The sequence below is a fragment of the Paroedura picta genome, chromosome 4 (assembly GCF_049243985.1).
Source record: "Paroedura picta isolate Pp20150507F chromosome 4, Ppicta_v3.0, whole genome shotgun sequence".
NCBI classification, from domain to species: Eukaryota; Metazoa; Chordata; class Lepidosauria; order Squamata; family Gekkonidae; genus Paroedura; species Paroedura picta.
The window spans coordinates 97,668,285-97,685,720 of record NC_135372.1 but is presented as its reverse complement, the minus strand read 5'-3'; the positions used below and the strand labels follow the sequence as shown (position 1 = coordinate 97,685,720).

Here is a 17,436-nt window from a genome sequence, read left to right as displayed (position 1 = left end):
CCTTATGGGAAAGAACCATTCGTTTATTTTAAAACAAGGCTGTTATCATTCTGCAGACATTTCAAGAAAAATGAGCCTGTACTAGGGTTGCCAGCTCCAAGTCGGGAAATGGTGACTTTGGAAGGTGGACTTTATGACATTATACCCAGGTGAGGTCCCTCTCCAAATGCTGCCCTCCTAGTCTCCAGGCATTTCCCAACCCAGACTTGGCCAATCTGTTTCGATACCAAAGGGTTTGTAAAGAGATATCCTTTTCCAAGCCTCTCAACTTGGAAGCTTCCTAGTTCGACACTATTCATAGTTTTAGGTCAGTGGAAAAATCGAATTCACTGGATCGGAAAATTCAGGACTCATACCACAGACTCCACCACCTGAGCAAGTGATGGTGGCTCAGCCTCAGTATTCCAAATGTGAAAAAAACAGAGTACAGTCCAACCTCAGAATCCTCAAACAGGAAAAAAACACACCCTTCCACAAAAGATGCAGACACAAAGGTCAGCCCTGCAACGTCTCTCCATGAAATGCCTGCCTCCAAGGCAGGCAGCCTTACCTGTTGCAACATAATTGCTTGCTGCTGCTGCAGCAGGGCCTGGAGCTGGGGAGGAGACAGGATCTGCTGCATCTGCTGTGGGGTGATCATCTGAGGAGACATCATGGCCACAGACACTGGGACCTAAAGAGAGGGAAAGGGAGCAGTAAGGGAATGGCAGTGTGTATCAACTGTTGGGGTAGCTGTCACTTGCCATTTAGGGAATATGACCTCCTCATGAGCAGTTGATGCTCCCATAGTACAATTCCAAAAGTGTAGGGAAGAAGATTTAACTTGCATATAAATTTGTATGCCTGCAGCGTTCCTTCCCCACCATGAAGGCAAGAGTGAGATGTGTGTGCTCTGAGGCCTGGGTGTTTAAGTGTACTTTCCCCAATCATATTTTTATCTCAAAATCTGAAACAGACCAAATGCTGAGCTATGCTTTGGACAAACTCAGACTTCAGTGCCAAAGCAGACACAGACCACATTTTCTTTCACATTATTAACAGAATTAATTTTTATTCTGCTCTCCCACCCCACAAAGTTGCGAGTTTGAAATGGTCTTTCGTTCTTGTCGAGGAGCCGACAGCTCTTTTACACAGTTGTCTTTTCAAAAGGCTACATTTGTGTATGTATGCATTCATCCTTTACTATGCTAAGAAAAAAGTATGTTTTAAAAATTCCTCTAGGCATAAGAGGGGGACAGAACGTCCCGCAAGAGATGTCACCAGCACCATCCCACAGAAACCACACCTCTAATGCATCAGTCCTGGTTGCACTACTAAAGGTCGGGATTTGAGTTTCTATTACAGTCTGAAATGCTACAAAATGCAGCAAAGCTTGCTTAAGCAGAGAACAATCGCACACTGTCCATAGATACTTCAATGTCTCTGAAAAACCATTTTGGTCTATACCCTGAGACTGCAAATCCATGTACCCTGGCAGATCACACCAAAGCCAGGAAAATGGAACACGTTCTAATAGCTCTGAAGGTTGCTGTTGCCGTGGCCTACGCTGCTATCAAAATAGAGCAAGCACAGCTTTAGAACTGGGTCATCATAATTCACTGGGACTTGTAAGTGGGTCAGAAGCTACACATGAACTTCAGTACACCCTTGTTGGTCAAGAGAATCAGGTATGATTCACATTACCTCTCTGCTTGTGGCTGACCACTAATTTCTGCTCTGCTCACTGTGAACAATGCTACCAGTAAACTGACCAACTGACTCTTTCATCACAAGCCACACATTTGTACACAATAGTTCATTCTACATTTGCAAGTGGCATGTAAAACTGTATTGCTCCTCACAGCAAACAAATTTTAAAGAAACCCCCATGAGATTACTGGGGGTAGAGAGCTGCAACTGTCAGCCAAGTAGCCTCTGAATCAACCATCATTTAGGTGCATTTGTTAGGACAGAAAGTGTTTTCTCTTGAACTAAAAGGAACAGACTTTATTTCTATGTGAAATTTCTAGAGGAAAGACATGGCAGTATTCATGAGTCCCCTTGAAAAAACCCACACCAAGGTATATAATCTCAACTCTAATATGACTACAGAGGTTTCTCTCTCAAATGAGGTCACTGCAGTGAATCATATGCCAATAACCTGCTATCTTTTCCTACAGGTATAATTGCAAAATATTGATTAGTTATCCACCATTCATCTGATAAGTTTCACTTCAACTTAGATTTCCCTTCCATTTTCCTGTTATACGCACAAAACAAATGAGAGTGTCTGGATGACGAGTTAAAAAATGGCACTGCTGTGAGTCTCCACTTCTCCAAATTTTTGAGCTAGGAAGTCTGTGAATCATAGTTCTTCATTGACATTAGGGATCGCAATGATTTCTAGCCTCCTTCAAATAACCTCCCTACTCTCAGCATGCATTGTATCCTAAAGCCACTACAATTTAAGTAACTCCAGGACATATTCTCAGTGTCTGCCTTTCTTTTTTAAAACAAGATGGAAAATGGAAAGTAAAAAGAATTAAGAAAATCACAAAACTGGCCTGCTCTCAACAGACCATGATTAAGTGGTGTACAGTCTACTCCATTTACACCCTTCTGCCTTTCTCCATTTGTCCAAGGTGGCTTACAACAACACTAGAAAAAAAAAACATGCACACTATCTCAAGACATAATAACACACTGGAAATAAAAATCAAATTCAAAGTTATAGTAACATAAGTTTGCCATCGTGCTTCAGGCCATTTTACAATTTTTCCTCCAAACTATGCAAAGACCTTTGTGAAGAGGCAGGCCTGACTCTTGCCTAAATTGCAGGAAACCCCCTACTGCAGAAAGCTGTTCTTTCACAGAACTGGAACAGTTACCAAAAAGATTCTTGCTCCATAGTTCAGAGAATTTCACTTCCTGGACAAAGGGAATCTGGGTCACAGTGCATAAAACTGATCTCCAGGTGAATGAGCTCATATGTTGATATCTATGAATGCCAACCTGTGAAGGGCTGTCAAAAATGAGCATCAGCAACCTGAATTGGATACTGAAACTTCCTGACAGCTAGCACAGTAGGTACTAGAGCAGTTATATATTTTCTTACCCGCAAATTATTGAGCAAAAAGTGTTTTGCACTATCTGCAACATTTGGACAATGTTCAAAAGCCACACTGTGAAGAATATGTTACAGTAATCAGTTCTTGACATTACCAAAGTATGGATACCTGTTATAAGGTCCTAATAAACTCTTGGGCCTAATAAACTGTTTGCCAACCTTCCTACATGGGAACAAATACAATATATTTCTAAGTAGGAACAATCAACACATGCAGCATATGCTTGCCTAGATTCAAGTATTTATTGATAAAATGTTGGAGTAAAAACTCCAAGGTCAAATGACCACACCTTAATCCAATTTGTTCTGGTACTAGCAAATTATTTTCAATTAGCCATACCTCCAACTTCACTTCTAAGTACAAGCATAAACTTCTAAGTACAATCACCTATTTAACCAGCAGTAATTACTAATCCAGGAACACAACCAGATTACATGCCTACTCCAAAAGTGCTACATAGTAGATAACATGCCCAGTCCTAAAACAGTAAACTTCTAATCAGTGTCTCTCCTGCCTTCTCTTGATTCAGACTAATTTTGATAGCCCACATCCATCAAACCACAGTCTCTAGACATGAGATCAGGGCATAGAAAACCCCTTCTGGCTACCCAGATAAACTTGAATGTCATCAGTTTATGAATGGCATCCCACATTAAAGCTAATGGCACCTCTGCCCCGAAGCTTCCTCTGCTCACAACAGAAGCTTTATTGCTAAACTAGAAAATGCATGAAGAAATTCTGCCAACTCCAAAAGATACCATGGATTGTCCATGTTCTTTCCAGATGTAATGTGCTGACTACAGTCACCCTGGAATTCCATTAGTCTGCCATTCAACTGGGAATCATCTTGGTCTGTATAATGTGGAGTGAGCAAATTAGTGTGGGGGAGGAGAAAAGTAGAATTGGACAAGCGGCTGTCTTCAGAGTCTTCCTGCCTGACGTGTTTCCATGCATAAAAGAAGGAAAGTGGTGGCACACAGCAATCTGCACAGAAGGGTAGCATTTGAGTAGTTTAATAGTTCACCCAGCATGTGTTGAACTGGCTTACTCCCCAATGCTGTACTGGAAGGAAGAAATCATCTTGGGCAGATGCATGAACTTTCAATTAATAAAATAAACCTACAGACAAATGCATGTAAGTAGAGAGAATTATGTGCATGTGTTGGGGGAAGAAGGTAAAATCTAGTTAGTACAGGATCAGAGGTTCCTGTATAGAGAAGAAAGATAGACTGTACATGGACATTTCAGAGCAACTTTCAAACTGGAAAGCCAACAGTAACCGAGAAACATCTACCACCACACTATTAGGGATCAGCATTTTGAATTTTAAGAGGAAAGGTATATAAGTGGACTTCTTATTAAGAAAGCAGCAAATATCTTATATTAAATAATAATTTGCATGGGGAAAGCATGAAAATCATCAACAACTACAAGATATGGCAATTGTATGTGTATATATTTCATTGAATATGTTCCAGAAAACTATGAATACAAGAAGTGGGTCTTCATTTAAAAGAACCAGAAACATGAAAACATGGAATTGTTAGTAAGTAAGAACACAACATACATAATTAAGAGTTCAAAAATTTATATACAGATTCTTTACATTAATTTTCATAGAAAATGTTTGAAAACTACTTGCCTCTGAAACATTTATTCATTTACAAAATTTATGCCCCATTTTTCCACCTTCATCAGAGCCAACAAAGCCAACAAAACACATCTTAAAACATATTAAATATATTAAAATATAGCTAAAATATATATAAACAAAAGCAAGAAAGGGGGGGGGGAAGGATAGATCTCTAAGGGAATGACAAGACAAAATAAAAAAGACTTCAGCTGCTGGCAGAAGATAGCAACAGAAGTGGGCAGACCCGTCTCCTTGTGGACACAGTTCCTGAGGTTTGCTGCCATAACAAAAGAGGCTCTGGGTTGCCATGTACCTGATCTCAGAAGGAGAGGGTACCCAAAGCAGGACCTCAAACAATTACCATAGCTATATGATAGATTCATAAGGAAGCAGGCAGCCCCTCTCTGGTATGCCGGTTCCAAAACATAGAAGGGCTTTAAAGGTCAACATACTACATTAATTGTTCCAGGAAACAAGTTGGAAGTCAGTGTACATCAGCCAAGATCAGTATAATTCAGTTCCTACAACCCACTCCCTTTAACAACCTGGCTCCAGCATTCTGCCCCAATTCATGTTTCCAAACATATTTCACGGGCAGCCCCATGAAGAGTGCATTGCATCAATTCAATACAGATGTCACCAGGGCATGCACCACAGTGGTCAGCTCTTTGTCTATGAAATGCTAGTCAAAGCTGGTAAAAGATATTCATGGCCACAGCTTCCACGTGCTTCAGCAGCAGAAGGCTCAATTCCAAGAGTTCCTCCAAATTACAGACCTATTCCTTCCGTTATTGTTCTTCCTAATAGCTGCATAAGGACATCCTAACAGCAACAACAACAATTTTTATAGCCTGCCCTTCCCAGTTCATTCAGGGCAGGTAACAACAGATACTTTGCCCCCTTTACATGACAATCAGCTGATGAAAACTAAGTACCAACAAGTCACTGGAACTGAATGGCTGGTATCTTAAATATGGAAACAGCCTCCTTAGCATTATGCTCTATCAGCCCAGTTTTCATTTCAATTACACCAAAAAACATTAATATATATTGTTAGATAGAGAAGGAAAAAAACTCAAATATGAAATTGCAAATCTTCTAACTAAGATATGTTAAGATGTCCCTAATATCAGTCTCTGCAGTGGAGGACTGGACAGTGGCCAATGTAACACCCTTTTTTAAAAAGGATCTAAGGTGGTCTGGGAGATTACAGGTTTACAAAGCTGTATTAAAATTGTCAAGCATACAGAATATGAGTTCTAAAAAGTCTCACTAACCTTTTAGAGTTCTTTGCAAGTGTCAATAAACATATGGACAAGAATGACAGTAGACACTATTTGGATTTCCAAAATGCTTTAAAAGACTCACCAAAGACTTCTGAGAAAACTTCAGAATAATTTGATAAGACAGTAAGCCTTCTTTGGATTGGAAACTGGCTAAAAACAGGAATCAGGGAGTGAGAATGATCAGGTCTCACAATGGAGGAATGTGAGCACCAGGGTCCCCCCTGGGATCTGTTTTTGGGACCAGTGTTTTTCACGGCTCATAAATGACCTGGAGTTAGATGTGAGTAGTAAGGTAACTAATTTTGCAAATGACGCAAAATAATTTAAGGTGGTTAAGACAAAATGGATTATGAAGTGCTCCAAACGTATCTCTTCAAACTGGGGAAATGGGAATTAAATTGGCAAGTACTTCCAACTTCACATATACACTGATAGAATCTGAGCTGGCAGGGTAAGACCATAAAAGGGACCTTGGGATGATAGTGATGAAAATGTAGGCGCAGTGTGTGGCTGCTGTGAAAAAGGCAAATCCCATGATGGCCATAATTAGAACAGGAATAGAGAATAAACCTATGGCTGTCATACTGCCCTTATATAAATCTATGGTGAGACCACACTTGGAATAATGTGTACTGTTCAGGTCAATGCAACCGAAAAAGGATATTGTAGTTCCTGAAAAGGTGCAAAAAAGAATAATCAAAAGGAACAGGGGGCCTAGAGCAGCTGCTTGACAAGAATTGGTTAAAATATTAATGCTGTTAAGCTCAGAAAAAGGCAAGAAAGGGAAAACATCATAGAAGGCCTCATCCACCCATCTACGTGGAACAACTGCAACCTCCTCTGCTCTGATTCCAGCAGCAGTTAGGTATTTGGTAGCTGGGTCCTTCACTAGAACTTTTTTTTTATTCTCCTTAAAATGAGGAGGGAGGGTTAAGACATTTAAAAATGGGGTGGGGGGATCAGCTGAACAAAAATGTAGTCCTTCAGGACTAGAAGTCTGAGCATGTCATGGGGTAAGCATAACAGGGGTCATTAAGTGGACTAGTGGGTAAACAGATATGATGAAGAACCAATGAGTTGGCTAATTATCACAGGCAGCTTAACAGCAGTTTGATCTGTGCAATAAAAATTAGTTGCTGAGACTGAGTAGCCAAGCCAGAACCAGAGATTTTGTAAGACCAGATCTGCTTCTGTATGTATCCCCCAATAGCTGCTAAGACATCACCTGAAGAACTTCCTTAAGGCTAGCTTCATTGGCGTTCCTCATAAGCAACAGACAGCAGGCCAAGGGCTCCTTTTTGTGGCCTCATCCAAAAATTCTTAGGTCTGGCCCCTAGAGTCAGAAATGTGCTTATTTCACTTATACTTTCCTTCCCATTGTAGCTTACAGTATTATCAGCCTCTTGATAAGAGAACCCATCTTTAACTCCAATGTATAACACATACTTATAACATTTTGCCATATAGGTCTGTCTTTTTGTCTTTTTCTCCTCATGCCCTCCATCTTTATTCTCTTCTATTTTAAAAATGGTGCCTGTGCCCCTGACCAACCAGCAGTTTAGTGTCTAGTCCCATTACACAAAGTGAAAGTGATAACTTCAAGTATACGTTTTATTTAAACTAAAAACGAACCCTGGCCAGCCACAATTTGCACTCTATTATATCTAGAGCTGAAATGGCTCACATTTGGGGTGCATTATTTAAAAATATTTTTTTTCCCCACACAAAATCTACCAGGAGCACAATCTACACACAATTCTAGCAGAATTTACCATTAGGAATATGCTGCATTTTCTCTTGACTGAAGACAAATTCATTAGAGATGTTGCAAAAAACATTGCTTCTTTTCCTCTAGTTAGTGGATTTACTCGAAAAAGAAAAGCTTGCCACATTTAGTGGTTCAAGCCCCCATATCAGCAAGTGCTAAAACACAGGACTATTATTCTTACCTGTAATTTTACTCAGAGTTTAAATCTCAGTTGAGAAGCAGACTGAGCTCTTGAAGCAGAGGGAATTCCACTTGGGAATTTTATTCCCTCCTGTCCTGTTGGTTCAAGCAAGCAGGAGCTTGCTGACCTTTGGGGCAAGTTGCAAGGCTTATCTATTTACTCAGGTTGCTAGCTTGAGGGAGGCCCACAAAATTTCATTTGTCATTTCAGAAGTCACTCTGAGTTAACTTTGAAGTTATTTATTAACTGCCCTGGGCTTACTCCTAGTCTGCTAAAAAGGAATTGTCAACCAGGATCAGTCAATGAATCAAGGCTATGGGACTTCTTGGTCCATCCTGATGACATCCAGATGAAGGAGAGTCCAGTCTAACTGTGAAGGTAGTTACAAAACTCTCCCAATCTTTACTCAAACACACTTATACAACAGGGAAGAGTCACCAGTGTGGTACTTTATTGTTTTGTATTGGAGTAATTTTACCATCATGGCAAGACTGTAGTCTCTGCAACCTGTATTTCACTGTTAGACAACCCTGTTGGTAATTTGCGCTTTCTCAATAGAATGGCTGTTCCTACATGCATGAAGCAATGAAATCAACAGAGAGAGTCAGGCAGCAGCACTAGGAGAATGAGAAAGAACACAGTTGATGCCCACTCACTAGGAGACAAGCATCACGCTAATTTCCCTTTGCTGTTCATCAGCCTGCAATGTGCTCTGAATGAGAGCCTGTAATTAATTGCTCATCTGCATCCCCCATCTGAACTCCCTCCCCGCCAACCCCCACCACTACACCGTGCATCCAGCTTGATACACGTTGGCTGGCATTTTCAAAATCGGAGGCATTCTAATTACCGGAGAGTTATAACACCTTCCATTTCGCGCCCGTCGGACTGACACCCTGTCAAGAGCAAAGAGACTTGCCAGAGGTTTTGACAACACTAATTGCCCCTATAATCTAAAAACACAAAGGAGAGGCGATTAGTCGTGAGGGCCGTAGCTCTCGATCCGACATGAGGTTTTCACAACGTTACAAGAAAACAAAAGCGGTGCTTTTTAGAGTGTGATGGCTGCTAACAAAGTAGAATTATATTTTCATACAAACCTTTGTCTACATCAAATGGCTTTCCTTTTTCTTGTAAAATGCTGTGCTTACACCAAGAATGGTGGAGGTTCCTTAAGAAGAGGAGCAGGAAGATAAAATATACACAAGCTTCAGTTTTAAAGTTAAATGTTCAGGGGAGGTTTCTTGTCCTTTATTTATGATTGTATCATGGAAAAGGTAAGGTCATTCATCAATGCTCCATCAGCATACCCAGACATGTGTTCTACCTTACTTACTCATCTTACTCCTCTTCCCAATGCTACTATAAAAATTATCAACATAGCAGCTGTATTACATTATAGTACGTGTTAGTCCTCACAATGTGCTTGAAAGATGGTTCTGTGAATCAGGCCTGCATAATCATGCATGGTGGCTAGTGATGGAACTAAAGATGTAATTCTGTATCTAAGATAATAAAGAAAGAAGTCTTTAGGCCTTTCCTTTCTGCTCACAGCAAGTTAACTGTGACACACAGCATAAACCTCACCATTCTCTTACATAGAGGAACAGGGATTTTGGAAGTAGATGCTATCAGCCATCAACATAGGGCTGGGAGACACTGAAACCATCCAAATAGGAAGCAGAAAATTAAAACAAGCAGGAGCTTTGAAATGCATAAGTAGAGGAATCTTCTATGGAACAATGCAATAAAAGATTCTGGTTCTCCTTGCAGAGTACAATGGCATGGCTCAAGTGGTAGAGCATTTGTTTTGCATGCTGAAGTTCCGGAGTGCAATTCCTGGTACATCCAGTTAAAGATCAGGTAGTACATGATGTGAAAAACCTCTGCTTAAGACCCTGAGAAGCTGCTGCCAGTCAGGGTAGACAGTAGAACAATAGTCCATCTCAGTTTGAAGTAGTTTTATGCTCTAGGAAAATGAGATAACCTGCCAGGTTATAAACCTCTGTTATGCCAGTGGAGCATCCTTTCCACAAACATAATTATTTTATAATATGCTTGAAGAAAGCCTAGATCAAGAATTGGAAGAGACCTGTCAAATCTGCCCATCTGTGTGCAAAATGATATCCTGGAACAATAAAACTGAAAATAAGCCCATTCAAAGATTTTCTTACATGAAGTAGACTGGCTGGAGCAGCCTCACAGCACCAACACATAGTAAGCCCCCAAAAGATAGGAGAGCCATAACTGCCACATCTAACCTTTCTTCCTTGGCTTTCTCAGTAGACTTCCATTGCAAGAGCTAAGTAAGCTAGTAGAAGGCTTGGACAAGAGAAGTATTAAACTTCATTTCATGGAGAGGGTGACATTTCTCTGACATTCCTGGCTTATTACTGCTCCAAAATGACCAATGTGTACTAGCAACTATGCTAAGAAGAATAAGTGATATTGTCATCAAAACGGCAGCAGAATAGTCTACTTACCCTTAAATGTAATGTCTTGAGCTGTAGCATACTAGAGTATAAGCTCTAGATTTTGATAGTTCAAATAGCTGCTGCACTATAGCAACATCATGACCTTGGAGAAGCAGCGACAGCTTTAGATTCAGCAAATATAAATTATATTGATATGCAGTCAGGTGCAAAGACAAGTCAGACAGCTACCATGGAAGATTACATGCAAGCTGACTCCTTGTCCACAACTAGTTTCTTCTTATCTTTCACAAAAACTGTAGGCTTTTCACTCTCAGTCTAAAGATTTAACACTCCCAATAATAACAACAGAAGCATTGTGCTTGTAGACTGGGAAGCTGAATTTCTCTCTCTAAGAATGGTTTGTGGGTGTGTGTGTGTCATAGCTGGCATCTGGCAGACAGTGAGCTAAGGCAGGCAGTGACTCACTTACTGGCCAGTTGCCATTCCACAAAACTGCTTACTAACAGCTCTGGCCTCCTAACAAATCTGACAATGCAACTGAATGTAGAACTAAATCTCTCCAGGATACTTTTCCAAGAAGCCTTAGCTAGAATCCCACCACACTAGAGCCAGAGATGGAACACAAGAGGTTAGCCAGCACGGGGGTGGAATATAAACCTTTCAAAGGAAGTGAGATCTAGGAAAAGTCTGGGGAGTTCTCTAGCCTCACTGAAACTGATAAAGATTTTCAGTAGAATAAAGGATAGCAGAATTGCATGGCACAGATTCCTAGGACTAGAAGAATGCAGTATTGAAGGAGCACTGGGTGGGGAGGAGACTGTTTTGGTATCCATAAAGGAATGCGCTGTTTATATCAGGAAAATATTATTTAATACGGCAGGTCCTCAGTTGCTTTGGCCTTCCTAGATGAAGACTCCTAATGTTAGGTGTGAGGTCAGGTACCCCTAATTTAGTACCGTATTTGCCGGCGTATAAGATGACTGGGCGTATAAGACGACCCCCCAACATTTCCACTCAAAGTATAGAGTTTGTTACATTACATTACAGTACCTGTCATTGTCACCATTGTATGGCCACAGCGCGACCGCAGTGCCTCCGCCCTGCCCCTGCATCTCCCTGTGACCGGCACTAGTGTGCAAGTGCGAGCTCTGCGTAGACAAGGGGCAGGCCGGAGCGCCGCTGCTTCCCGCCGAGCAGAACAGGCCAGTCACCCCGAAAAGGCTGGCACCCCTGTCTCGCTGCTGATGCTTGCCGCAGCCGCGCTAATGACCAGCCGTGGCTGCGCTGGATACCGTGCGATACTGGATGGTATGTAGAATGAGGTGGGTGGGCATCGGGAGGCCACTATGGGCAGCTATGTCTATCCCAACTGAAGTGCACCCGGCGTATAAGATGACCCCACCACTTGGAGGCATGTTTTTCAAGGGGAAAAAGTCTTATACGCCAGCTAATACTGTACTTCTCAAGGGAGAGCCTGATCCCCTACCCAGCATATCAATTTGTCTCTGGAACATTTAGGTTATTGTTATTGGGGGTTATTGTTCTTGTAGTGTTATTGCTGTTGTAACATGTGTTACCTCATGTTATCTGTATCTGTTTCCTGTTCCCTGTAAACCGCCCTGAGCCTTCGGGGGAAGGCGGTATATAAATATAAATAAACGGAGACACATGGGTAAATGGGCATGATTGGCATACTGAATACTACTGTTCATTCTTAGAAACTATGCTAGATCTGGAATTTTGGTTGTTGTTGTTTTGCTTGTAAAACAGACTGCTTTTGTGTAAAGACAAAATAATGTTTACTATATAAAGAGATCCAAGTGAAACAGGCAAGCTGCAGTTGATGCAAAGGTGACAGGTGTACCTAACGTACCTAACGTGCACTAAAAAGATAGGCTTGGACAAACCCTTACATAAAATGCCTTTCTGTCGTCTAACATGCACACAAATGTACCTAGGCCTCATCTTAACTTTTAATCCACATAAAGAGAATCATAGAGAATCATAGATCTAGTGTTCAGTCCTATTTGGTGTAGTGGTTAGGAATGCGGACTTCTAATCTGGCATGCCAGGTTTGATTCTGCACTCCCCCCACATGCAGCCAGCTGGGTGACCTTGGGCTCACCACGGCACTGATAAAACTGTTCTGACCGAGCAGTGATATCAGTGCTCTCTCTGCCTCACCTACCCCACAGGGTGTCTGTTGTGGGGAGAGGAATGGGAAGGCGACTGTAAGCTGCTTTGAGCCTCCTTCGGGTAGGTAAAAGCGGCATATAAGAACCAACTCTTCTTCTTCTTCTATTTATTCCATCTGCCTGCCTTATATATTATGTTAGGTTCTTTATGTTAGGTTATTTATATAAGAAACTGTTAACCACTGCCAATTAGAAAATATAGGCTGAGAATAAGATCAAATAATTTTTTTTAGTGTTGTTACAGACACACAGGCTTTTTTGCTTTTCCTGGAGTGAAGGAATGCAGAGGGCCCAGTATTGATCTGTGTTCATTACCCATTTCACTCAAGTTCAAATCAACAAAATACAGTTTTCCACACCAGTGCCCTCCCTGCCACAGCAGACAAAAGAAAAGCAATTTCCTGCAGTTTGAACCAAACTTGCTACTCTTTCTTTATACCATTCTTTCCTCTTCTGTTACAAAACATGTCTCAGGATGGCAGATCTGCTCCTCAGACTTCCTTCAAAATGGTGAAGGTACCAGGGACAAAGGAATATAAAAAATGCATTACTGCTGTTGCATAATAAGAAGTGCTACAGATCTTCATGGCCATGGTCTTCCAACAAATTTAGCCTCTAATGCAGAATCCAAACGGTGGAGCCATGGCTCAGTGGCAGAGCATCTGCTTGGCATGCAGACAGTCCCAAGTTCAATCCCGGGCATCTCCAGTTGAACTGAGCTGATCTGCCATCCTGAGACCAGCTGACTGAGCCCTACAACTGAAATTATTCTATGCGTAAGCAGAAGACTGTCTTCTTCAAATAGCTGCAGACTTCTTGGATGGTAAGCAGGTTTAAAAGGGTGTCAAAGGAATTTTGTTTCAAGCTATCTAGACTAGAACTAAACATGTGAACCAAAGAATAGCAGCATGACAACATTGAAATCCTTAGCCTTTCTGAATCACAGCCAAGGGCTGACGACTCTAAATACTTACAATTGACATTTTCATACTAGAACAGAAATTTTCAGAAGCCATTATTGATCTGAATCTATGTCTGTAAGTACCCAGTCAGAAACAGCAGAGCCAGAATCATAGTTTTTAAAGGAAGATACAAGAAATTGAAGAGACAGAACAAATAGGATAAGACTAAAATATACAGAGGGGGGGGGGAGATCATGACTTCTTCTGTTGGCTTATATGTTGCCACTGACTGAGCAAATTTTGTCTCAATCAAGGTAACCACAATTAAGTCCAGAATAGTTAGTATACACAGCACATTATAGAATCATGCTTCGGAAGCCTTGATGCCAAGGCAGCATAGACCTAAATTAGCAAACATCTTACTACGCATCGTCTGCAAGAAAGTGATTAACACCAATGTATGTTTTTACTATTTATATCTAAGTCACCTGGCAGCAAAGTGTCCTATATTTCGCAAAGCAATGAAAATATGCTGTAGCACATAAAACAGATCACTTGCCCACAGGTCAGGCAAGGTGACTTTTTGTTTCCTTGAAGCTGTACAATGCGATGTACGTGTTTAGCTCTGTTCAAGAACCCATTTACTCAAATGTTTCAGTTGTTCCATTGATGTCAGTGGAAATGCAAGAGCATTCTTAAAAAATAGGTGCATATCTTACTTAGAACATTGGTCGTTCCCGGCCCCAAGGAAGCCCGCCTGGCCTCGACTAGGGCCAGGGCCTTTTCGGTCCTGGCCCCAACCTGGTGGAATGAGCTCCCGGAAGAGCTGAGGGCCCTGCGGGAATTACCAGCATTCCGCAGGGCCTGTAAGACGGAGCTCTTCCACCAGGCTTATAACTGAGGCCGGGCGGAAAGAAGATCAGCCCCCCCCCTCACAAACTGGCGGTAGAGAGCGTCACCCCCCGCCGTAGTTGAGGATGCGGAGAGCAAATGAGCAGATTACGCCATCGCTGTTGCCATTACTGTAAATTATCGGTTTTTATTGTCATTTTATGGTTTTAGGGGATAGGGTTATGTAAGCCGCCTCGAGCCTTCGGGGGGAGGCGGGGTATAAATAAAAATATAATAATAATAATCATAATTGAGGCATATTTATCAGTGTGGCTGAAATCTGGGGGAACATACATATAATATCAGCACTTTTGGTTCGCATAGCCCAGACACATAGGGCGGATTCAGCTTGCATCAAGTCCTGTCTAGTATAACGTACTGACAGGAGCCAGTATGGGTTGTCCTGACAGAGCAAGAGTACTCTAGTGAGCACTTGTTCAGAGACCACTCATTGAGTATGTGAAGCTACCGTCTGGATGCGTTTTAAAAGCCAGGTTGTTGAATTAGGGTCCAGCTCTGAATCCAAAATGAGACAGAGACCCCTCAAGTCAAGCAGCAGGCTGCCCAATTGGTCCTGTTTATCAAAACTGCATTTTATTTATTTATTTATTATTAGATTTCTATACCGCCGCTCACCATAGCCTCATCGTAGCATTACTAGACCATATTTGGACAACAGACACATTAAAAAAAACTTTTCAAGAGAGGCAAAGGTAATTGAACTAGTTTGACTAAACTTTCATTTTTTAAATAGGCAGAGCTTTGATATTTGACACTGTGCCATTCATTAAGATCCACAGTCAAAACAAAGGATTTTGGCCTCTGCTCATTATTCACTGTGTGTACAAGGAAGGTAGAAGGCAGTGCTAAAAACAGCTTGATGGGGGTGAACACTGCTGACCAATTTCTACTTTGGCTCTGCCTTCTAATTCCGGGGGCTGCACTACCTAGAGCAGGGGTAGTCAAACTGCAGCTCGACCACCCCTGACCTAGAGCCAGCTCTGGGACCATTTTCATGCTGCTATCCTCCACCAACCCCAGCCCCCTCTCCGCCCTATGTGCCAGAGGAGGAAATCCATCCTTCACTGCCTACCCAGGAGGTCCTATCACTTTTGCTCCAAATTTGGAAACTGCCACTTTCTATTTTGTGCCCAGCAAGTGCTACAATTGCAGCCTCCTAATATATACAAAAGTTGGGTTCAAAATCTAGCAGGCTGGGGAAAAGGGATACTTTCTCTCTTTAAAAAAAATTGGGTTGGGAGTAAGTTTGGGAGTCAGCCATTGCAAACCTGCCAAGTAAGTGGGAAAAAGGAAAGTCCGTGGTTTTGCTTCCCCGAAAAAGAATCAGGGAAGCATTCCTACTCCACGTGAGTCCTGCCGTGCCACAGAGTTTATATAAAGAACAAGTTCAGAGTTCTTGGACACAAATTCTACAGTCCACTCTCTATACTCTATCACTATGTCCAGACTTCGGTCTTATTCTACACCTTTTTTTCTCACCAATATTCTCTCCCGCACACCCTGCCTAGCCAAACTGTCCTGGTCAATCTCATCCACACCATTCCACTGATAGATAAACTTCCTTTCAAAGACTCTGCTTAATCCTGTATCTCTTCTCATTCGGATCGTCCTCTGGCTGTACTGCTGGGGCATGAGGAGGGGGGAAAGGCTGCTGAATTATGAGCTACTTCTGACTTATGTCTACAACTTTCACAAGTTTCTTTGCAAAAAAAAAAAAGTGGGGAGGGAGTCAGAACATCAGGCTCTGTTAACTCTGGGCAAGCCAGCTGGACGGACAGAGAGGAGACTGGGAAGGGGGAGGGAGGGAGAGCAAGGGGACTGAAAAACAAAGTGCAAGAGAGAAAACAGACCACAAGTGAGTGAGGGTGAAAGGGAAGATAAACAGGCAGTGACAGAATGAGTCTAGCTTGGAAAGACAAAGCTATACAACCCCCCCCTGCCCCCGCCCCCGCCCCCGCCCCACATATAGTCAATAGGAAAGCAGTCGGTAAGAAAAACAATGGGGGAAAGATGGGTAAGCACACACACACTCACATAATATGAGGAGACACTCACAGATTACAGGAATCTGACTTCACCCTTACTGCCTTTGTTCTTTCAAGATATTTTCCATTCAGTGACTGCATTTCCTTCCTGAAAATGCTATTGGAAAAAGCTGGCTGCTGGCTCAAAAGCAGCCCTGATGAATTATTGCTGTTAATATCAGCAATGATTTTGCCTTCTTCCCTTCAGTTAAACTCATTTAATGGCAATGGCAGCAAATCTGCTGCCTCCACCAAAGGTCTACTACTTTCAGCCAGGTGTGATGGAGGTCAGAGGAAAAGAGAAGATGGGCAGGTCTGGATTCCATCACATCTCACAAGTTCCCTGCAGAGGTAGTATTTTTACCATACATTTTCAAGCCTGGAAAAAAAACCATGAGTGCATTAAGGCACTTTCTCTGAACAGTACAGAATTTCCCCCTACAATCAGTCCCCACAATCATCTGCCCTGCCTCCTAAATTTAAAACACTTCAAATAATGGTCTTCTAGAGCCATTGTTAGATTATATGAGGTGTCCAGGTCTAATTCAAACGCTTGGGTATTTTTTAAAAACTACACTCAATGGAAAATTCCCCCCAAATTTTAAACATCTTTGCATAATGTAGAGTCATCACACACATTGCCGGGAAACTATCATCATGGTTCACTTTTCTGGAGGTCTTCATCATGCTGAAATAGTCAGACATACCAATTGTGATATGCTGAATTAGAAATTCCCCTTTCTCATTGTCAGTCATAAACTTGTATGATTGTTCTAAAGACTTGCTACTTCAGCCACCTTTGAGACACAAGGTCACAAAACCAATGCTGGAGCAGGTTCTTCACGCACTGGACAGGAGGAAGCAAAACGGGAAAAAAATAGCAATACATTCCCCTTGCTTTATTCTAGCCATGTTCTCATTTCCTACCCACTGACACAGACCATGCCATGACCATCCCGTGGAACTGGTTCACAGGGGCACGAGGTTTAGCAG

General features: G+C 41.9%; 1 protein-coding gene across 24 annotated transcripts in view; it reads right to left on the bottom strand.

Annotated features, from left to right (window-relative positions):
• Positions 1 to 17,436, bottom strand: part of FOXP4 (forkhead box P4) — a 155,012-nt gene that overhangs the window by 61,032 nt on the left and 76,544 nt on the right. For 22 of the 24 annotated variants that reach the window (XM_077334468.1, XM_077334466.1, XM_077334477.1 and 19 more), the window contains one exon: positions 551 to 673. In XM_077334468.1, coding sequence (XP_077190583.1) covers positions 551 to 673 — 123 coding nt within the window. Of the gene's footprint in view, positions 1 to 550; positions 674 to 7,975; positions 7,995 to 17,436 lie in introns of those variants that run through there. The other 2 variants (XM_077334490.1, XM_077334489.1) reach the window with 2 other exon arrangements.